The sequence below is a fragment of the Heteronotia binoei genome, chromosome 10 (assembly GCF_032191835.1).
Source record: "Heteronotia binoei isolate CCM8104 ecotype False Entrance Well chromosome 10, APGP_CSIRO_Hbin_v1, whole genome shotgun sequence".
Taxonomy (NCBI): domain Eukaryota; kingdom Metazoa; phylum Chordata; class Lepidosauria; order Squamata; family Gekkonidae; genus Heteronotia; species Heteronotia binoei.
The window spans coordinates 34,963,538-34,987,546 of NC_083232.1; the positions used below are offsets into that span (position 1 = coordinate 34,963,538).

The 24,009-nt window shown below is 40.2% G+C and overlaps 1 protein-coding gene across 2 annotated transcripts in view; it reads left to right on the forward strand.

Moving 5' to 3' along the window:
* Window positions 1-24,009, forward strand: part of DNAJC1 (DnaJ heat shock protein family (Hsp40) member C1) — a 127,942-nt gene that overhangs the window by 65,482 nt on the left and 38,451 nt on the right. For both annotated transcript variants that reach the window (XM_060248384.1, XM_060248385.1), the window contains exons 7-8: window positions 5,071-5,161; window positions 9,572-9,738. In XM_060248384.1, the coding sequence (XP_060104367.1) occupies window positions 5,071-5,161; window positions 9,572-9,738 (258 nt within the window). The remainder of the gene's footprint in view (window positions 1-5,070; window positions 5,162-9,571; window positions 9,739-24,009) is intronic.

Genomic DNA, 24,009 nt, shown 5'->3' on the forward strand with positions numbered 1-24,009 from the left:
GTAAATTATGTCTTATGAGCAAAGATTAGCATTTTTCAGATGGTTGCTTTTGGAAGCCTGAATTTTTGCTGGTCAATGTATCTCTTGCCCCTCCCTTGAATGTATGGAAGAAATCTTTATTTACCAAATAATAATTTTGCACTCACTCGTCTCCCTTATTTGTAAAATGCAGGCTTGCATTCATTTCACATCAAATCTCTGGATGCTGGAAGAGTTCTGTTATGTGCCTTTTATTAGGTTTCTCATGCAGTGAAACAGGAAGATTATTGTTTGGTTTCCACGGAAATGATACGCTTTAGAAATGAAGCTCTTCCATTAACTGCAGACCTTCTGCAGTGAGGTCCAGTGAAGAGTTTTAAGAAATATCCACAAGGTACTTTGGCACATGCACCACCAAAATGAATGAGAGTACTGGAGAAGCATAGTTGTTGTGCTCTTGCATAACTCTCATTCATTTACCAGGGGCCAGTGCAGATTAATTCCCCTGTGAATAGCGTACTAGAAGCCTGTTCATTCTTTCTGAACTGAGCGTAATTCAGCAGTATGGTATGTACTGTGACTCCTACAGTAGTTTCCAGCTGGAATGAGCAGGTATGTATTTACTGATTTAAGTTCTGTTTAAACACCTTCAGATGTTCATAAATATCAGGAGGTGTTAATAATTTTTTTTTCTGACTTGTTCGTTTGGATACTACTCAAATAAATTATGTATAGGTGTTCTAATTTCTTGACTCTGCTGTGATTACCTAGAATAAAAACATTTATTCAAGAGATACTTGTCTCCACTCACGCAGTTTTTAAAGCCCAGTCAAGTTAAGGATTTGAAACAGATTTTGAGTTAATCTTAGAAAGATAAGCTTTGTTCAGAAAAAAACAAGACAAGCTTTTTTCAGAAATCATGGCTGACTTCTGGCGACCCTTAGTGGGACTGGGAGGCGAGGACGTTCAGAGAGGTGGCTTGCTGTCTGCCTCTGTGGTCCCAGCTCTCTTATTCCTTGGAGTTCGATCCCAGTGGAAGCTGGGTTCAGGTAGCCAGCTTAGGGTTGACTCAGCCTTCCATCCTTCTGAGGTTGGTAAAATGAGTACCCAGCTTGCTGGGGGGAAAGTGTAGATGACTGGGGAAGGCAATGGCAAAAAGGAAGCAATTCCTTCCAAGTACTCTTAGAGTCATCTCTGTTTAGCTTCCAAGATCTGATGAGATTGGGCTTGCCTGGGCTACTCAGATCAGGGCATCATTTCAGTCCATCTTTTTGCTTGTCTTTACCTATATCTGTTCATGTTGTGATGTGAGAGGGATGGAAAATGCATTATGATTAAGTAGCAAGGGAAGAGCATAATAAGAGCCTTATGGGATCAGACCAATAGTCTGCATAGTCCAGCATCCTGTTTCCCATTGTGGCCGGCAAAGTGTGGTAGAAGGCCAGCAGTGGAGGCGTAGAAGCCAAAGTCGTTGCTTATTGCTGTCTTCCGGTAATTGGCATTTTGAGGTAAACTATTAATTACTTTGCATCTGTATGAACTGAGAGGACTGCTAAAGAATTACAGCTCTCTACTAGCCCCGTAGCACAGAGCAGTAAAGCTGCAGTACTGCAGTCTGAGCTCTCTGCTCACGACCTGAGTTCGATCCCAGCGGAAGCTGGGTTCAGGTAGCTGGCTTAAGGTTGACTCAGCCTTCCATCTTTCTGAGGTCGGTAAAATGAGTACCCAGCTTGCTGGGGGGAAAGTGTAGATGACTGGAGAAAGCAATGGCAAACCACCCCAAAAAAAGTCTGTGGTGAAAATGTTGTGAAAGCAACATCACCCCAGAGTAAAAAATGACTGGTGCTTGCACAGGGAACTGCCTTTACCTTTTTTACTAGAATTCTAGTACCTTTACGTGGATTGAGATTGGTACTGTTTGAGAATTGGACAGCTTTTTGTGTAGGGGAAGAGGGATCGATTATGGACTTTATTCAGCTCCCCCAAAACAATTCTGTTTGGTTCCTAGTAGCTACCAACTTTGAATTGAAATGTGGTAAAACTTCCCCTCCCCACACACAAAGGTACAGTTAACAAAAAGCTGGGAAGATGGAGTTGTGTCGTTCTTCTCAGGTTGTATTTCTGTCTTTCAGTCTTGCATGTAGTTTCTTGGCTATGCCTGAATCCATGGCAAGATTCAGAATCTGTAACTAGGAAGCTCTTGCCGGTAGGTACAGCCAGTGTTCATGGGGTGTTCAAGCTCCATAATATATATTTATGGCAGTATAGGTCACCACAACAAAATGTGCCTAACTGTCCTCAGAATTTTCTGAACAGAGTGGCTATAACAGTGCAGTTAACCTATATTCACTTCTGTGTTCTCCTGTCAATTTGTTCCACTGATTTTTAAATATTGGATTAAAACTGTAGCATGTAGTCTTGCTTTGGATCATTATAGATTAGCCCAGTCTCGTCAGAGCTTGGAAGCCTGAGCAGGGTTCCCCACAATTAGTACTTGGGTGAGAGACAACCAGGGAATACTGGGGTTGCCACGCAGAGGAAGGCAAGCCGCCTGCGTTTAACTCTGGCCTTGAAACCCATGGTCCTGGGGGGCACTATGAGCCAGTTGTGACACAATTATTTTTATTATATAAAAGATAATAATACTGATGGTGCACTTGTGGAGTGCTTTCTGTATTCAGAATGCTTTGTGCACAGTGTTCCCTATAATCCTGAACAGCCTTATAAGGTAGGCCATTATAATTATCCTCATCTTGCAGACAAGGGGGGGAGGGAGAGAGAGGAAGGGAGGGAGAGAGAGGTGGGAAGGGGAGAGGAAGAAAAAGAAAAAGAATATTGCCTGAAGCCATTTAGTGAGTTTGCTGCCTGTCTTCCTGGCTCCCAGCTCAATCTCATAGTCACTCTGTTATATCAGCTGACAAAATCACATCTTGCCTTGGGGGTGCAAGCATGCACGTAAGTGTGTGCATGTCCACAGCAAAGAAGTGACTATATATGTAAAGCCATGTTTTCCTTGTTGACACAAAGGGGGAAAAAGCTTTAGTAGCATAAAGCTATGAAAATACAGCACATGATGGGAGTTTTGTTACCAAATTAACAGTCTGAAAAGCAATACAGTTCTGTCCTCCCACTCCGGATTTCAGCCTTATGGGAAGTTTTCCTTTGTAACTGTTCCATTGCCCAGTGATTATCACTGGAATCTGCTAAGCGGTTTTTGTTTATTTATTTGAATTTATGGGCAGTGCGGTCATTCACATTTTTTGTTTATGAATTGTTAGTCTGGCTTTGCGTGATGACTACGTATGATTTTCATTGCTCCCCACTCTTTTTTCTGCTGCTTTTAAATCTGAGCCTCTGTTCCAGTTGTTCCATGAATGACATATTAAAGAGATTGACAGGTACCCCTTGGTGCTTGATGACTGGAGGTCACATAAGCAATAATAGATTCTGTTCCAGAATTTAGCATCAAATATTGGCTTTCAGTGTCAAAGGGGTTAAAGTTAAATGCTGATTGCATGCAAGTTGAAACCGCAGCAAACACATCTATGGCCTATCAGTTCCATGCATTTGATGTAATCTCCAAAACTCAGTGTGGAAAAATGATAAGCAATCATGCTTGGTGATTTGCTAATAGCAAAATACAGGCCCACAACACAGTCAAGCTGTGTTACGCATAAGAATGAAATAATTTGATAAAAAGGGAACCTGTGCTTTTACACACAAATTTAGAAAGGTATAAAAAAGATTACCTTAATTTTCAGTAGTTAAGTCTATATTAATTTAAAGCTTTTCTTGAATTGTGCTGCATGTTGTTAAGGCTTAATCCACTCAAGCTTGGAGCGATCTTCCTGGAGGAGTTTATTGTGTTCACATTATATGATTATATATAGTGGACAGGAACTAGAGTAGAAAGTACCAGTTTAGAGCACAACAGTCAGGAGAAAAATCTTTGTTCTCAGTGGCAGAATTGCATTCCTAATTTGTGACTCCATCTTTCACTCTGCATACTTCCATAACATTTATTTAATTATTTGAGACAGCCAGTGAACCTAGAGTAGCTTACATTGTCTTCCTCTCCTTCATTTTATGCTTATAGGAACTCTGTAAGGTAGGTTAGGCTGAGTGTTTGCAACAGGCCAAGGTCACCCAGTAAGTTTCTGTGGTAGAGTGGGCATTTGAACCTGGATCTCCCAGATCCTAGTCTGACACTCTAACCTAGTGGTTCCAAAAGTGGGCAATACTGTCCCCCTGAAGTTGATGGGATTACCTGGAGGGGCACTAAGAGGCAAGGGGGGCACTGGAGGTTGTGCACGTATTTACAGTTGACTACTAGGCTATCGTACCATGCTGTTAAACATTGCTTCAAGTTTCTGCCTCTGCATAGTGCTGAAATCTTGTGGACACTATCAAAAATTTTAGTGGATTGTGGTTTTAGTGTGGTTGTCCAACTTCTCTCCAAGCAAAGAAATTGACTCCAGTTTACTAAGCATGATTTAAGACTCCTGCTAAGTAACCTTAAACCAGATACTGGTTTCATTTCATCAAGCCCATCCATCTCATTAAGAATTTACTGAACAGTGAAGTAGTTACTAAATGTGGTACCTTGCTAAATGACTATCAGACTTTGAATAGCTGGCATCACTGTATCAAGTTCATCAGTTTTGCTAAATAAGTTAAACTAAAAAGCCTTCAGCTTCATAAAAACTAAGCAGGTAATTTGTGCTTTTTTGTGGCCACTAATAAGACAAAACACTGCAGAAAACCAGCATGGTAAGCCTGCATCTCAAATCTGTTAAAATCAAATATTTCATTTTTTTAATTAAAGTTCCAGTTGTGAGAGGTACAATGTGTTGCTTAGTATCCAAAACACTAGTTTTGGAATCGCATCCTGCATACTATGCTGTGACCCACAATTGCTGTTTTTCTCTTTCTGTGTAATAAATTTCACTATTTAAATGCTGGATTAATTCAGCACAGGAATCACTTTCCCTTTGTGTAATTTAATTTCTGCGATTAGAAATTAAAGTGTAAAGTAGTACAATTGCAGCAGCTGCTTTGAGATGCTAATATCAATGCAATGTTTTCTTTAAGGAAGCCAGAAAACTGTATACAGAATATAAAGAAACAAAAATGAAGGAGAAGGAGGAGGCCCAAGCAAGAGTTGAACTGGAAACACTTCAGAGTGAGTTTCTTCTTCTTGTTATTTTTATTTTAAAAATAGCATACTCTTTCTAAGAGATAACTGGGAATGGAATGGGTGCAAAGTTATGTGTACCAGTTGCATTCCAGAGAAACTGTTGCTGGCATGTTCAGTCTGGTACTCCACAACTGCTGAATGATGTTGTCAAATGACTTGTGTTATTTAGAAACTGTTGCATCCAGATGAGACAGTCAGTTAGCAAATATAACTGAAGAAAGTGCAAGAGAAATGTGGAATTATTCCAAATGAAGGAGAAGTTGTCGCTGTTGAGAGCTTGTCCTGATTTTGGGCCTGGAAGCAATTCAGATAATTGGTGGTGCTTTTTCTGGCAGTTCCAGGTTAGTTTGACTTCTGAGTATTACACAGTGCACTCCAAATTATATGCACCTGCTGGATGCAAAAATTAGAAGCTAATGTCTTGACCCCTTTGATATTTTGACGGGGAACTTGGTGAGACTGTTCATCAAAATGATTTGACACCCTTTAACTGCAATAAATAACTTGCTTTAATACTTTGGGAAGCTGTGAACAGTTTAAGCTACAAGGAGTTCAGTTTTAAAGACTAAAAATGTTATGGCATGGGACTTATAAAAGCTAATGTCATTATACATTTTTAGCTTTTAAGGTGTTACAGGACTCTTATAGTGCCACCCTAAGCAGCGTTGTATCCTCTCTAAAAGCCTGTTCAGTGCACTTAAGAAGGATGTAATTCTGTGAAGGTGAAGACTCGCACTGCACTGTTGGTTTGCTGCAGTCATTCATAACATATTCCAGAGAGTTAAGCTTCACTTGTTCTTAGTAGTGTTCATGGTTTCTGGTTTTTGGCTGGGTTTTTTTGTTAAAAATCAGGCACTTTGAAATATATTTTGTAATGCAAGAACAGGCTCTGACCTGAATAATCCAAGGTAGTCCAATCTCATCAAATCTTGGAAGCTTGTATGGGAGACCGCCAAGGAAGTTTGCTGTGCAGAGGCAGGTAGTGGTAAACCTCCTCTGAACATCTTTTGCTCCATGGGGTTGCCATGAGTCGGCTGCAACTTGATGGTGGAGAAGAAAAGGAGTGTTGAGCTGGTTTAATACCACCTGTCACGTTCAGGGCTGAGCCTGGTGATTTTACTGTACCTGGGGTGCACCAACGCAACACTAACAAGACAGAATGCAAAAGCATGGTCTACTAACCAGTCCAGAGTCAGGGAGCTGAAGGTTCAGCCCTAAGATCAGGGGGAAAGGATGGTCTGGAGTTCAAGGTCCAAGGCTTAGAAGCCAGGCAGGATATGAGGTCTGGGTCTATGGCTGGAAAAACAAACACAAGTTAAACAGGATAGGGGGCAAGGCAGCATTATGTTCACTGAGTGGGCCAGCTTACAGGGGGGTTGGCAAGCAAAGTTGTTTCCATGCCAAACCATTCTCAGTGCGTTCCTTTTATCTGCCTCCTTTTGCTGACTCATCCCCAAAGCCGAGGTGTCACTTCCTGGTGGATTCCTCATCTTTCAGTTGTCAGTCCGTCCTGCTTTTTGTCAGCATCTCAATCCTGATCCTGTAAAGACTCTACTCTAGGAATGAACATTGATTGCTACTGCTCCATTAGGCAGATTCTCTTCCTTCTCTCCAAAACTGTCAGGTGCTCCTTCCTTCTGCTATGCTCCACTGGTTCAGGTGAACCCGGTGGAGACGGAGGCTCTGGCTTCTGCATCCTTTCTATCATCTCTTGCCAGAATGAGCAGCCCAGCTGTGACTAGGAAGGGCTCTCGCTTTCTGATGCTTTCCTGTTGGGGTCTATTACTCAACCCAGATGTTTGGGTGGGTATTCTATTAGTGTGGGGCCCGGCTTCTCTGGTTCTTCCTCCAAAAAGGAGGTGACAGCTGACTGGCCCATGACTCTACCTTTCCTTCCTTCCCTGAACGTGAAACAAGGGGAGACTTGGGAAAAATTCCTGAATATAACATCATGGAATGACTTTTGTATATAAAATTGCTATCCAGGCTCAAATACTTCAGTTCTACTCACTAAGGAGAGTTCTCAGTTTTCTGCAAATTAAGTACCAAGTGATGAAGTGTGCATATATGAAATCAGTATTCAGTCTTTTGGGAAGATATTACAGACTATTCAGCTCCATAGTTTTTATGCAAGCATTTCTACCTGTTTAGGGTATTTATAATGCAGTCTTAAGCAGAGATATACCTTTCTAAGTCCATTGACTTCTTTAAATTGCAGGTTGTTATGATAGGTTAAATTGCAGTGTGAGAAAATTGCAGCTGTCCTATCTCTGTATGGCTTTTTCTCCCTTAAAAACTGGGTTTAACATTTTTTGTCCTGCTTGGTAGAAAGTAGGGCATTAAGGATATTATGAAGCTGATTAGAGAGATTTGCACTGGAATTTAAGATGGCCTTAATTGAGTTAATGATGCTTATTAGGTCCATTAATTGACAGAAAGACAAATTGGCTGCCTTACTGTCATATGTTTGAGGAAAAGACTGTTGGAAATACTCTGTGCCAGTATCTTATTCAAATTACAAAAATCTAACTCTTGTAGTTTGGTAACTCTATTGTAACATTCTGTATTGGCCTTTGTAATTAGCATAATAAAAGCTGATTGGATGTTCCCCAGATATGCATTTTCATTTCTTAGTTTTTAAGCATTTCAAATCCTGTCTAATCCCTAGCTTGGCCCCAGCCAAGTAAAGGTTAAAGAAAAATGACTGCTTGGATACTTTGGTATTTCTGAAAATCCAGAGGAAGCCCCAGACATGCAGAAAAATCTGAAAAGGGTAGGTGGGGATGCCGAAAAACTAAAAAGAGATGTCCACGAAGATAGCAAAAGAAGAAAGGCAGCATTTTGAATGTCTGTGTCAAACCAAAATGGCACCTAACCATCAGCAGCTTGTGTGGTTGGTCATAGGGATTGTCCTAGCCTCCACAATGGAACTTCACAATGGAAGGAAGCTGTTCTATTTCACCAGATTGAAATTGACTTAAAAAGGTAATCATTCCCCTGTGCAAGCACCAGTCATTTCCAACTGTGGGGTGACGTTGCTTTCACAATGTTTTCATGGCAGACTTCTTACAGGGTGGTTTGCCATTGCCTTCCCCAGTCATCTACACTTTACCCTCAGCAACCTCAGAAGGATTGGAAGGCTGAGTCAACCATGAATCGGCTACCTGAACCAGCTTCTGCCGAACTCAGGTCATGAGCAGAGCTTGGACTGCAGTAGTGCAGCTTACCACTCTGTGCCATGGGGCTCTTAAAAATTAACTTATAAATTGGCTTACAAATGAACAAATTTTAATTTGGAATGTTATGTAATCTTTTGGACAACTTTGTAAGATGGATTGGTATTATTACCTTTAAATAGAAGTTCGAGAGAGTGGGAGGAAGAATAATTTGTGTAAGGCCATGTACCGCACAAATGAATGCATGTCTGCTCAGAAGTAAGTTCTATATCCAATGGGTACACATACATAAGATTGTGAGATTTGATGCAGGGATTCCCTGGTTTGTAGTCCCATGTCTTCATCACTATACAAAACTGGCCCTCTGAAATAACTCAGTGTTTCCTCTAAGCTGAGTTAATGTGAGCTAGCTCACAGATTTTTAGCCTCCAGCTCACACATTTGTGTCTTAGCTCAGGAAAAATAGCCCCAGATAAGAAAAATTTATGCAGTAGCTCACATCTTTAATGCTAGTAGCTCACAAAGTAGAATTTTTGTTCACAAGACTCTGCAGCTTAGAGGGAACATTGAGATAACTGGATACTCAAATTTCAACTTTGTTCTAACCTCAACTGTTTGAGTAATTAATAAATGTCAGAAATGCTTCACGCTTGACTGCCTGTGCACAGTATTTTAAAGATTAGTGATAATTGGCAATATCCAATTACAAATAAAAGTGATCAAAAGAGAAATTGTACATTGCCTCAGTTATTATGACTGTGGAGGGTTATGCTGCAGTAACTCAAAAGAGAACTGAATTTGCTGTTCATGTGTATTCCTGAACATTCCAGGGCATGAATACTTGAGTAGTCTGAGACAGAAAGCTCTTTGCTCACTCAGGGTCTAAGATGTGTGCTTAAGATTTGCTGTCTGAAGTAACTTTTCTTCCAGATTGTAAAGTTCCAATGTGGTGTAGTGGTCAAGGATTGGACTAAGATCTCCATTGTGTCATGAAACTTGCTGGTTGACTTTGGGCTAATCACACTTTTGGCCTGGCCTACCTCATAGGATTGTGAGGAGGGGAAAGTGATGTATACCACTCTGAACTCCTTGGAGGATCAGGTAGCATAAAATATACTAAATAAATCAAAAATAGCTTTTTAAAAAGGGATGCTTTAGCCATCTGACTCAAAGTTCTGGGCACATGTCTACATCATTTCTCCCTCTCCCCTCTCCCCAGAGGAGAAGAAACCTAAAGTCAAGAAACCAAAACCTGAATTTCCTACATACACAGCAGCAGAAACAAACGAATATGTACCATCATATGACCATGCTACTTCTATTGAAGAGATTGAAGAACAGATGGATGACTGGTTGGAAGACAAAAACAAGTCACTCAGAAAGAAGGCAAGTAAAACTTACTTTCATTAAAAGATGGGAAGGGTCAAGTTCAGGTTGCCACCACCACGTTAGGAGATTTTTGGGGTAGAGCTTGGGGAAGGCGGGGAGGGACCCAAGCAATGTAAAGTGTCATAGAGTCCACCCTTCAGGGCAGCCATCTCTTATCATCTGGGGATCAGTTACAACACAAGGAGATATTCAGGCCCACCTGGAGGTTGGCAACTGCCGATCAAATCTAGGCAGCTAATGGGACATTATATAAAAACTGCAATATGCAGTGAATGTTCAATTAATCTATATAAAAGTTGAAGAGCAATGTAAAGCAATGAGAGCTAGTTTGGTGTAGTGGTTAAGTGTGCGGACTCTTATCTGGGAGAACCAGGTTTCATTCCCCACTCCTTCACTTGCACCTGCTGGAATGGCCTTGGGTCAGCCATAGCTTTCGTAGAAGTTGTCCTTGAAAGGGCAGCTGCTGTAAGAGCTCTCTTAGCCCCACCTACCTCACAGGGTGTCTGTTGTGGGGGGGGGGGAGGTAAAGGAGATTGTGACTGCTCTGAGATTCAGAGTATAGGGCGGAATATAAATAAGAACATAAGAGAAACCATGTTGGATCAGGCCAATGGCCCATCCAGTCCAACACTCTGTGTCACACAGTGGCCAAAAAAATTATATATCTATATCTATATATATATCTATATCTATATCTATATCTATATATATATCTATATATCTATATATATATACACACACACACAAACATATATACACACTGTGGCTAATAGCCACTGATGGACTTCTGCTGCATATTTTTATCTAACCCCCTCTTGAAGCTGTCTGTGCTTGTAGCCGCCACCACCTCCTGTGGCAGTGAATTCCACATGTTAATCACCATTTGGGTGAAGAAGTACTTCCTTTTATCTGTTTTAACCTGACTGCTCAGCAATTCCAATATCATCTTCTTCACCCATGTATCAAAGGTATAGTGTTGAAAGTAACTTTTATAATATAATTGTGCAGATATAGTAGACTGTGCATGTCTACTATACATGCAGTCTTCTTAGAATCCTATACTAGTGCTGTGAAAGGCACTAAGATTCTACAGAAGAGAAGTAGAATACTTTAGAGGACATTTTAGGGGCTAGATAGAGAGCCAAAACCTAATATTGTCAGAGTATTATAGGCGTGTAACAGATAGAAGCTGTCAGAAAGTTGAGTTAGGAAGAGAAAGGAGGGTTTGAGAGTGAAGAGTGTGTGAAGTGAAAGAGTGACACTTCAGTCAGAAGTTATTATTATTCAGTGAAGACTTAAACATTTTAAAAACAATATGCTTATTGTACAAATAAAGTTTTATTTTGTTTTATATTAATCTGGAGTCCTATGATTGATATTAAATCATAAGATCCTCAGGGCCACGTAGTCCAACGAAGAAGCTTTGGCAAAATTCAGTTGGGAACATTAAATAAAGTATTTGGAACTAAATTCCTGGTGGCAGTATTACATACCTTAAGAGGGAAGTTGTGGCATGGTTCATCGCCAAATTGGGAGGGAATAGGGTTGCCAGATCTGTGTTGGATAATTTCTGGAGAATTTGGGGGTGGATCTGGGAAGAGGGTGGGGTTTGGGGTGGGCAGGAACCTCAGCATGGTACAATGCCATAAAGCCCACCCTTCAGAGCAGCTGTTTTCTCCAAAGAAGCTGATCTCTGCCATCTGGAGATCAGCTGTAAAAGTGGAAGATCCCCAGGCCCCACTTGGAGGCTGGCAACCCTAAAAGGGAAGGAATTGCAGTACATGGGATTATTAGGAGGAGGACAATAGAGTGTAGAAACTGAAAACTTGTTCATGTCATTCTGAGCCATACTGTGGCACAGTACATGAGACAATATTCTTCTGCTTTGGGGAGGGGGGTAAGGTGTCCTTGCTCCTTTCCTCGTTCCTTCATGAGCTGAGCTTGATACAAAGCTTCCTGTTTAGATCAAGCTCCAGTTCTCTGTAATGTTCAGGTGCAGCTGTTTTAGTGTATCAGAGTTTGCTTACTGCACAAAAATCATGGGGATTAAAGGCAGGTTTACAACCTTAGAATCTTGGGGTTTTGTGTGCAATAAGCAAACTCCAGTTCACCTGCCATATGATTATTTATTTAATACTCCAGTTCACCAGTTCTGCACTAGACCTTTAATCCTGGTTCAGTCCTGTCCCCAAACTGATTTTCTGCACTAGAATTATAGAATCATAAACTAATAGAGCTGGTTTCTGTGATTCCATGATTCAAGTGCAGAAAGTAAGTTTGGGGACAGGGCTGAACCAGGATTAAAGGTCTAGTGTGGAATTGACCTAAGGCATCTATATTCAGGAGTCATGATTGACCAAACTGGGAAGTGTTCTATGAAGCTCTGTGCGTGAGAGGGGCAGGTAAGTAGGGAGGGGTGAGGGATGTATTCAATAAGCTATGTCCATGCCACATCATAGTTTAATTATAGCTTGTCTGACTGCAACCAGTCTCTCTCTCACTGATTGTTGCCTTTCTAAAGATGAAGATACCTGGGTGTTCTTTTGAGAATTGTTGCATATTCCTCTCATGGTCTGTATGTACGTCAGAAAATAGATGGGATCGTTCTGGCTGTGTTTGATCAGTGCTTACTAAATGCTTAATGATTTTCATGGTTTATTACTGTATTATTATATGGTCTGCAATATTATGCAATGCTAAATCATCTTTGATTTGCCCCTTTGAAATGTGTGGTCTCAGAGGTGGTTAGAGGATGTGTGAGTGGGTTGTTTGCTCAGGAAATAATGGCATTGGAACAAAAAGCTCTTCAAAGTGGGCATTGCTAAGACACGAAAGAGGGGATGGATTTGTAGGTGTGTGGCTCTACATGAGCCTAATAAGGCAATTGTGATTGACAGCAATTCATTTACCACACATTGAGGAAGTGAGTCTTGGGCACTGCAGGGAAGCAAAAGTGACCATTATCTTGGATTTGCAGAACATATATTGCCAATGCGTAAAGGAAACCAAAACCTTGCTCATTTTAAAAATTCATAATGAACCATGTCAGTTTTTTACTCCTGAGAGCTTTATAAAGCTGTTTCATCTGTTGCTTTCCGGAGATCACTATTATCAATCTGTGAAAATTGTACATTGAAATTTAGTTTTGTTTAAATACGATAATCTGTAGAAATTTTTCTCAGTACTCATAGAGCTTGTATAAATTCAAAATTATGCCATCTTGGTATTCTGATTTCTCAGTTGGCAAAAAAATTAACATCTTAATGTTTTCAGCGGATGCATGTCTTGGTAAACACTTGGAAGAGATCATATTCTGTATTTGGGTGCTTTTCACAATGATGATACATGCACACAGTTAGCAAGGAAATATTTGAGTAAGCCAGCATCTTTTGGGATGGCTTACATAAATTTGAGCAGTTGAACTCTCATAATGATGTTAGCTAAATACAGGGAACTGCTGGTCAAATTTAATCTTGTTGTCTTTCTCTTGAGACAATATCTGTTTCTAAAGATTTATGTCTTGTATTCCTCAGCCAGCATTGGTTCTCAAGGCAGCTCACAATAGGATGAAAACACCATAATGTGGCACAAATATTTATACGCAACATCTGTTTCAAAATTTTGTGAGCATTTTATTTGATTTACACATGCAAAACTAGCCAAGCAGCCCTTTTTGGATTTGTTCCCCAACAATAGCTGCACTTAAAAAACTCCTCTTCCTTTTGGTGCAAGCCAGAGTTAAAATGACACACTGCCGACTGGCAGTCCCAATTGGCAATATTCTATACTATTAAATAACAAATGAAGTATCACAATACTTTTTTTGTTTCTGAAGGTAAAGAAATTCTCAGTTTCAGAGAGTCATGGAAAGAAATCAAGTTTCAGGAACTGGGCTTTTTAGGAAGAAATGCTCTCCGTGAGCATGTGTACAAAGGTTTTCATGAAATGCTATGTGTATGCATACCCAGCTGCAACTCCTTGTATTCCTCCAGAATTTGTTCCTGAAGAAGTTACTTGACTTTCAGGAGCAGTTTCAGGCTATCTCTCTGTGTGTACACATATAGGCATGCACAATAAGGGGCCCTCAGAACCAAATGGTGCATGGATCACCCTGTTCAGCTCTCTAGATCCCAGGCAGGGATGATGAATTTGTGCATATTATCTCATGTAGGAGTAATACAAAGCTCTGTAAACTCCAACTCTACATTTTTAGAGCTGACTGTGTGTCTGGATCATAAGAGGGACAAATGTTAACTGGAATGGGAATTCACATTTCAGAGAATAAACTAGCTTAAATCTGGTGAAGCAGAAATGTTCAAAAGAACTGTTGGTAGTGACGGGGTAGCCATGTTGGTCTGCAGTAGAACTGCTAGATTTGAGTCCAGAAGCACCTTAGAGACCAACAGGAGTTTCAGGGTATAAGATTTCGAGCTCCCTTTGTCAAATACAAGATGATGAAGGAAGATTCAATTTTTGAAAGCATATACCCTGAAATTCTTACTGGTCTTCAAGGTTCTACTGGGCTTGAGTCTAACTCAGAGGTGTTGAACTCATTTGTTATGAGGGCCAAATCTGACATAAATGTCACTTTGTTGGGCTGGACCACGTGGAAGAGGCAGGGGAGAGTGGAGGGAGCTTTTCTCTGATGCACAGACGCGCACTCTCTTTTTCCTTCCCCCTTGCTTCCTCTCCAAAGGGGGGAAGAGAGGCTTGGAAGATAGCAGCCCCAGTGAAGGAAACAGAAGAGAACGGAGGGAGGTTTTCTCTGGTACACCTGCATGCAGTCTGTTTTTCATTCCCCCTCAGAGGCTTGATGATGCAGCAGCAGTAGTGGCCAGGAGAAGGAAGCAGGAGACAGCCAGTTGTTCATGGATGGATACCAGCTCTGCAGGGGCTGGATGCGGCCCATATCCAACTGTGGGTAGTGAAACTTACCTGGTTAATGTATGTACTTAACAGAATTGAATTTGTTTTGTGCAGGATAGGTCCAGAGATAGCAGCAGCAAATGTAGACTATGGAAAGAGACTGGTAGTGCGATCCTAAGCAGAGTCACACCCTTCTAAGTCCATTGAGGTTGTAGAGGTTTAGAGTGTTGTAACTCTGCTTAGGATTGTTGAACTCTTTGTGGGGAGGTCCTCTTCTAAATTTCAAGTCCACTACACTTTTCTAGATTCTGCCATAGGGACATCATCACCTTTCTAATTTTCCAGTTTTAATATGAATAGAGCAATTGTATAACATGTTTGTGAGGGTGAACGAAACGTGAATTGTAATCCGCAGAGTATGTCAATGGCAAAGTATGAGTGATAAACTTGTTTTCTATTTGAAATTGACCCAAACTGGTGGGCATAGATTCTCGCTTCAGTTTTTACTGATATAAATAATACAGGAAGTATGCTGGAAGCCTGTGTAGTGCAATAATTGTTCTGATCTATAAAAAGGGGGATCCTGTCAGCCTGATGAATTACTGTCCAGTAAGCTTGCTGTCTGCCACAGGAAAACTCTACGCCACAATGCTTATTGAAAAGCTGATATCTTGGGTTGAAGGGAATAACATTCTGGGAAATGAACAGGTGGACTTTAGGAAAGGAGCAATCGCCATCAACTATTGCTATGCTCTCCAGTACAGGTTCTTGAGAATGCCCTGCTCCAGATCCGTTTCAGTTGAGTATCAGATGCGTTTTAAGGTCTTATTATGATGTTATCCACCCTGAGCCCATTCCTGGGAAAGGGTGGAATACAAATTTAATTTTTATTTTAATTTCTGCTTAAGGTAATAGCTGTATGAGAAGTACTAGCTAGGCAGACAGATAGATAGAACTTGTTTTCTTGAATCTTACCTCTAGAATAATATCAGGTTTTAAAAGTCTCTGTAAATGGTGGTGTCTGATTGTGGCCAGTTATATTTCCTCTGCTGAGTGTTCTCTGTGCAATTAGTTTAGATTTTCTGTAGATCCAGTTAAGGAGTAGAGAAGGACAGGTAGTCTGCCTTGTCTGGATTGAGCTTCTAATTAGTATTTATCAGTACCCAGTATTTACTTGAAGTGGTATTGCAAAAGGCTGTTGCTAGGATTTAAGGGTTGCTTACAAAATAGAAATGTCATTGTCTTCCTTTCTTCGTCCGATGAGTTTGTTGCTCTGTATATACTATTAAGGCACCTATCATATTACTTTGTTGCTACTTTATCATATGCCTTTTTGTCGTCAGTCTGCCAAGTTGCCATATTATTAACTGGAGCCCAGGGAAGAGAGGGAACATGTTTTGGTAAACTTGATGTGGGATTTAAGCTGAACACAGTTGCTCTGTTTGACTGCTTTTTCTTTAATAATATCAGCAGATGAAATTTGTTTCTTGCAGAGAGGAAAAAGTGGTGCTATAAGAAAATCCTACCACATTTTTTCTGATTGTCCTTACTTTTGTGGAGGAAAGCAATGTGTTTTTTTAAAAAATAGACATGATGTTATTAGTGAAATTGGTCATTTAAAAATAAATGTGATGCATGGAACTTTTCTTCAGGTTATAGAAAAGGGCATCTTTTAAAGAGAGGAGATTTGCCCAGGGCATGTAATGCACCTCTTTCCTGTCTCAAATACTTCAGCTAACTAAAATTTTCATGTAATACCCTAAGTGACCTCTGTACACAGAACTAAATTATGACTGAAATTGGGTAACTCTCATAATGAATATGTAGTCTTGAGCCTTTCTGGGTTAGTGTAAGCTATTAATCCAAAGGCCTTCATTTAAAGTTTGACCACATTTTTAATAACAATCGTAAAACAGTTATTATCAGTGGTCCAGCTCCACGGTGATCCCAATGACATCAGAAGAAACAGGGGCCTGGGGCAAGAAACTCCCATCCTTCTATATTCCACCCTCCCAGCCATCCACTTCCATGTCCCCAAAACTTAGACTCTACACAGCAAGGTTTCCCAGCTGCTACCAGTTATGCTGTTGAAGCAGTCACCTGGTAAGCTTGCATAGTCTTCTGGCCTCGTCTGATCCAGAGTGTGGGTGGGTAGAGTGAAAGATTTAATACTTTGAACTTCCATTTCCAAAATTCATCACAATCACTCATGTATGAGGGTAGTGAGGCAAAAGGGCTTTGAGGATTCTCTGCCGTGTTAAGTACAGGTTAGTACTTGGTGATACAACCTGTAGTATTCTTCATCAGGTAATAGGGTTGCCAAGTCCAATTCAAGAAATATCTGGGGACTTTGGGGGTGGAGCCAGGAGACTTTGGGGGTGGAGCCAGGAGACATTGGGGCAGAGCCAGGAGCAAGGGTGTGACAAGTATAATTGAACTCCAAGGGAGTTCTGGCCATCACATTTAAAGGGACAGCACACCTTTTAGAATGCCTTCCTTCCAGAGAAAATAATGAAGGATAGGGGCACTTTCTTTTGGGGCTCATAGAATTTGATCCGCTGGTCCAATCCTTTTGAAACTTGGGAGGTATTTTGGGGAGAGGCACTAGATGCTATACAGAAAATTTGGCACCTCTACCTCAAAAAACAGCCTTCCCAGCGCCCCTGACACCGTGGATCAATTCCCCATCATTCCCTATGGGAATCGTTCCAGGAGGTGCATAATGGCTATGGGGGTGGAGCTTCCCCCGCCGGCCAGCTGGCTGGGGGAGGGGGGAAGCCTGTAAAACCAGGGGATCCCCCGCTGGGACCTGGGGATTGAGAAGCCTATCAGGTAAAATTGACCTAGAAATAAAGATCTGCTTCAGATTTCCCTTCCTTGAATATTTCAGGGTAATTAGGCTTGACATTCAAAGTTCTTAGACAAATATTGTCTTTGCAGTTGGCTTCTGTTTCCTCATGTTGATCAAGCTGATGGCACTTGTATATAATTCAAGGGGGTATACTCTAGTTTGAATAAGCAGTTTTGAAATGTCTTTTTACATTTATCAACAGTTAATTTAAAATGCAGCTAAAATAATGCTAAAGAAAATGAAATATGCACTTCTATGCAGATTTTTTTACTCAAGGAATAGCCTTCAGATATTGTATGGTAGTTTATGGCTGCCTGAGTAGTAGTTAGACATAGAGGGAAGCTTTAGAGTTATTAAAATGTATATTGAAACTTTCTGATGATGACTTGGCCAAATTAAATAGGAAGTTTGTATTTGTGTCTTGAAGAACTGGTTTTTCATAGATGCCTTTATTGAAAATGTTGTATGTCAGTAACCCTAGATGAGCAGATCTTGCCAAAATTTAAATTGGAGAGAGTAATCTCCAAGGAGTAAGCTGATAATTTACATTTAAGCATATTACTAGGATGGAAACCTGGAAATATTTTCTGAATGTGACTATTGAAGTATCTGAATCTCAAAAAATTAATAACCTACATCTGTCCAGTTACCCAGAAATATACTACTTGTATCAACATGTGAAGTAAAGTCTATTCACATGCCAATAAAAAATAACACACTGTAGAAAATATATGACTCCATAACCTAATCCTTTAAACGAACTGTGTGATTTATTAGAAACAGGTTTCTGGCTACAGAACCACAGGCTTTATCATATAACATGTATGTGTCATATTAGTGGCAAGCTGTGTTAAGATAACTGAGTGGCTCAATAATAATGTTCATTAGGAAACTTTCCACCCTCTTTTCTTGTGATATGACCTAGATGTTTATGCTAGAATCAATGGGAGTGTAAATTATAAGATAGTGTTTTTAACAGAGATTTTTAATGATGAGGCACTCAGGATGGAGTGGGTAAGAGAAAGAAACATATCCTGATGTGTTCATCGGTCAAGGTCAAGAGCAGCTCCTGAATGGGCTGAGACCAAATGGGGAAGCGAACTCACATATCCATTACAAGGGCTTCAGTGTTGCCTCTCTGCTTGAGTCACTGCAAGGAACTGGCTTGCAGTTGCAACAGCTTTGCTTTGGCACTTTCTGGCATAAGAGCTGCAGCAACGGTGGTTACCCTCCAAACTGAGCCCATAAAGACTTGCTGCAGTCTCTTGGCTAGATTCAAATCCTTTTGGCATTTGTTGCTTTTGGTTTCCTGTCTTGGAATATGGTTAACTGAGTGATCTTCCTTCTCCTCCTCCTGTTAAAACTTCCCTGTCTATATGTATGTGAGAGATTAAGGGGCTGGATGCATATGAGCAAAAATTATGGCTCATTCAACTTTCTGAAATTCTAGAGCATTCTAACTCATTATTTGTAAGGGAGGAAGGATACTGATTAAATTTGGTGGTTAATAAAAAATGTTGTGCATGTTTTGCCATTGCCTGTCACTTGTTCTCTTCCTTATATTCATGCTGCTTTGAAATAAGAATCTCTCCTGTTAAGCATCAAATAACATGGTACTTGTTCTAGGCAGTATCCTGTCATATAGAGAATGAATACAGCCTGGGTTACTGGTTCCTTTTGCTTGGTTCTCTTAAGAAGCCAGTTCTATCTCACAGTGACTGTGTGGTTGTCTCAATTTAAGATGCTTTAATAAATTAACCTTTTTCTTAGCATTGTGGTAGAGAAAATGTTTTGTAAGGTTGCCTATAGTGAAATATTACGAAGGACACCTTCTTTGAGCGTTTGATTGGCATCTATAGACTGTCTGCCTGAGGCACACCTTGAAAAGCAATATTGACATTGCATAAGGATTATGTGAAGTAGTAATCTATTGTAAAATAAGGATCCCTGTAGTATACATCTGACTTTCATAGTCTGTGTTAGCATCTGTGTTTCCTTCATAGTTGGGTTCTCATAGTGAACATGGATGTGGCATGAACATCTGGAGCACTAGTCCAGGAGATACAGAAGCTATCATCCGGATATGTCTGAATTTTTATTTTATTTTATTTTTTGGCTGAGAAGCATATATACTCACAGTTCAGATGGAACCAGAAAGCTACAAAAGCATTTCATGTACACATTCCACTTCTATCAAATGAACATTACAGTTGTCTGCAAGAGTGTTTCTTCTGTGAGCAGCTTCTGCATGACTGGGATAATGCCAGCATGGTGCAGTGGTCAGAATGTTGGACTAAGATCTGGAAGACTAGAGTTCAAATGCCCACTGTGCTGTGGAACCTTTCTGAGTAACTTTGGGCCTACCTCACAGGGTTGTTATTTATTTATTTATCCTATGGCATGATTACACACAGGAAGCATACAATAGTATAAAATACATAACTAAGTTGATACGACAGGTATGCAGACTGATAGAACAGTCCCGCTAAATACTATTCTCTAAATTTTCAGTCCACTCAGTCTCAGCTGTGGAAAGTTAAAGGAGCTCGGTCACATTTCCCTGGGAAGCACAGTGCTCACATACCTGTGACAGGAAATTGTTTGGCAGGCTGCACCACAATTGCATTCAGGTCCTGCTGTTTTGCCCCATTTAGACAACAGTACAGTGCATTTACCAAAGCCTGTTCACGTTCTGTTTAAATGGAGAAGCAGAGAATGATGTAAGTCAGTTTGGATCTCCATTGGGAAGAAAGAGTATCAATGAAATAAATAATAATGCTTAGGTGACATGACAACAGGAACGGTGTCCAATTTGTGCATGTCCTGATGGTGGAACTGGGACTTATTCTGCCATGTGGACTGATGTAACTGGCTTGAGCTGCTGGGTTGTTTAAACTTAATTCCAGCTGTTTAGGAGTAACTCACAGAAAAGTGGTTATCATTTGAGCTGAGGGTCCTCCCAGGTCACTGAAGAAAGGAAGGAATACAGATCAAACTGGTGACAATTTAATGCAGTCAACCAGTGGGAATTTTCCAACCAGATGCTACCTTTTACAGAAAAACATGAAAAGTAATGGCAGAATATTAAGAAGTTCCCAAGCTATTTCTTTTGTCCTATTTGAAACATTCCCACTGCATCGCTTTATGATCTTGGAGATCAATGTTGAGTTCTGGGTATGATTTCTCAGCCATTTGCTATTGGTGACCTGGAGAATTGCCACACATGTTCCAAAGTGTTGCTCCCTCCTGCCATGTTTCAAGTTCAGAATTCATATACTACATGCTACAAACTTGATTTTGTCCAGTCTTCCTCATGTTCACCTCTCAAAAGCCATGTATACAGATTTTGGCTTCACAGAGAGAACTTTTGTGTATAAAATACCACATGTCGGCGGACAGATAGTTCATGAACTCTTCTTTCAGAAAGAGTAACCATAAATGTTAATTCTGGCTTTGCAAGGGGTGTAGAATGTGTCAGGGAGGAAGAAGCACGAAAGGGGATTTTAAGAAGAAACAAAAGATCTTTGCTAGAACCACCAGCATTCCTTACTGCTTTTGCCTTTTATCATTTAGTTAAGACCTTTCCATTCACCAAGGCTTTTTAGTTAATTAAATAGATGATTTCGCTCTTGACTCTCTGCTGTTTATATGTATTAGGTTTTATTTTGCGGTTGTTAAATTTTGATTTTTATTGGTACCATTTTGATTGCAAATTTTATGGTCCGCTTGTACGTCACCTTGGGCAATGTGTCCAAAAGGTAGCATATAAATACTGTAAATCTGCTGCCCTTATAGTCTGCAATAGGGGCTCTCTCCTTGCTAATGTGATGGGTTGGGAAAAAATGGCTCCAAGAATGGGGTGAAATCCACATGTTCTTCAGGTTTCCTCACTACATTAATCTCTGCTGGTTGCTTCTACCAGTTTTAGTGAATCTTGCCAAGAACCCCCAAAGTTATCAGCCTACATGCTGTTGCGTGGTTTTTGTTGCCTGAATTATTGTTTATTATGTTGCCTCTGATTTTGTAGTACCTGTTTTTAGGATGCTGTTTTAATCCTGATATGTGGATTTTAATCTTGATATGTTGTTTTTATTGTTGTAAGCCGTCCAGAGCCTGCCGCTTGCAGGATAGGGTGGGATATAAATCTAAAAATTAAATTTATTTATTTATTTATTTATTAGATTTATATCCCGTCCTCCCCTAACGGGCTCAGTCTAACAACAGTTAAAAAACATTAACAATTAACAAACATAGCATATAAAAATAAAATTTATAATAAAACATTTCCATTAAATTAAGTCATGTCTTACTATGAAACAGTTAAGGGCAGTCTCAGCAGTGAAACCATGGTTTCTAATGTCTTGTGGGCTGGAGGTAGGCTTTGAGAAATCAAAAACTATGGCAAGAAGTCCCTGCAAGTGGAAGTATTTAGGTCTTATTAAAAGTGGCAAGTCTATGGGAGACATAGTCCAGTAACTTGTTTTTTACCTGCATAATCAGAATTTTTCCAACCCTTCACTATAGACCTTTGGCTATAGCAGTTTATTGTACCTCACAGTATATAGATGCAATCAGCGCTTTTGCCAATATTACTAAATTGTTCCATTTGACAGGGCGTACTGCTCATGCAAAACTAAATGTTCGCAACACTTGTACATGTACAGATTATTTTTCAAGTATTTAGATGGCAAGTGTTGTCACTTCAGTGACAGTGATTAGCAGTTCTTTTCTGTATTGGCAGTCATCTTAAAATTTGGATTAATCATCACCACATGTGGGAAATCATCAACAAAACGAAAGTCATCACCAAGTTGAAAAAAGGGTGCCACTGTTCTAACTCTTTTGGTGAAGGAGTAGTATGGTGTTTTTTTTTAGCAGAGTGCTGAAATTAATAGCTCTAATTTCATCAGCCAACCCTAAGTTCTTAATGGTGCATAAAATACTAATATTAAAGGTGAAACACTCAGTGACTTTTCATGATTCTGTTGCTAGATTGTGCCACTCTAGATCATAAGTGTTGGACATAATTGTTCACTGATATGTTTTTTTAAATGTGTGATGTAAAATTTTAGTTGAGGATTCAGTCCAGCAGTCAGCCTCTCACATACACAGTCCATCAACATGTATGTCACATGGGATTGCCTAATCATGCATTTCATCTTGTAGTAGTTTCAGGCTAAAAGGTTTTATTTCTAAGGACAGTGCAACATTCTGGGTAGCACTGAGATACCATCAAAAAGGCAGATAAGCCAATCCATGGCAAGCCAAAATGTGCATGTTTTGAAAGTGCTCTCTTGGTATTGTCTGTCAGAGGCCAAAAACAATCTTATCTGATCTACATGCCACCATGTTCTGTAATCACACCACCTAAAGACCGATTCACATCTTTTCTGAGTTAAACATTTGCCTAGAAGCTAATCAGAAAACAAATGAATTAATACTTTCTGTTAAGTGCTACCAATTAGATTGGCCTTTTAGTTTAAAACTGCATTTTTATTTCTTTTCCATAAAAATGACTTTGGTATTTATGAACCATCTGGATATAATTCTTGTTTCTTAGCCTAAAAAAAAATTGCTCAGCATTTTTAATTGTTTGCAGCACAGATCAAACATTACAGTTAACGTGCAAACACATTTTTTTTTTTAAATGTCACTTAAATATTTGGAAGGTTAAGAAAATAACATGGGTTTAAGTTGAGATGTAATGGTAAATCATGGTTTGCCACTATGTGAACAAGCCTTGGGTGACCCTGTAGTGCTCTTGCCTCCCCTCTGTGGAGCAGTCTAATTAGGTATTTCTATTTTCACAACAAACTGTTGTTTTCTACTTATCTAATTATGACCATATGAAACTACCTTATGCCAAATCAGAGTAGAAAACCTGGTTCACATGGTGTCATGATTTGTGCTGTGCTGTGTGAGAGAGGCCTAGGGAGCCTGTGAGGCCTGTCTCGCAGTAGGAAGAGACAGCCTACAATCCCCAGAATGCTTGGTGCTGGTTTCAGCCATTTGGTGTCCCAGTAGGCTCTGAGGAAATAGTTAAAAAGCTTTCTCAGGAGACAGATGCTGTTCTTTTCCTCCTGAAAGTTCAAGCCGGAAGGAAGCTGCTGTTCAGGAAGAGGACCCTCACTCTGAGGGAGAGCATGAGCAGGCCAAGGCCTGGGGCCTAATAGACTAGGACAGTTAAGTTTAGTCGTGTTAGGGGCTTTATGTTTATTTTCCTTCACCCACGTTACTATAGTTTAAAGCACCTTATCTGTTCACTTACCTTTTATTGATTTTCCTGTTTTAAATAAACCATTTTGTTGTTCTTTGTTACTCTGCTGGTCAACACACCTATTTTCTTGGCCAAAGGAAGGGATTGGAAGGGCTTGGGAGGGGACTCTTGCCTTCCCAAGGGCCCCTGGTTGCAGAGTGGTGGTAGCGTCGGTGGCGCCCTCATGACACATGGGCAGATACAAACTGTAGTTTGCTGTTCCAGATGTGATGGCAAACTGTGGTTTCCATTTAAGTGGAAATATCTGACTAGCAGTTAATGCAGGAGGGGAGGG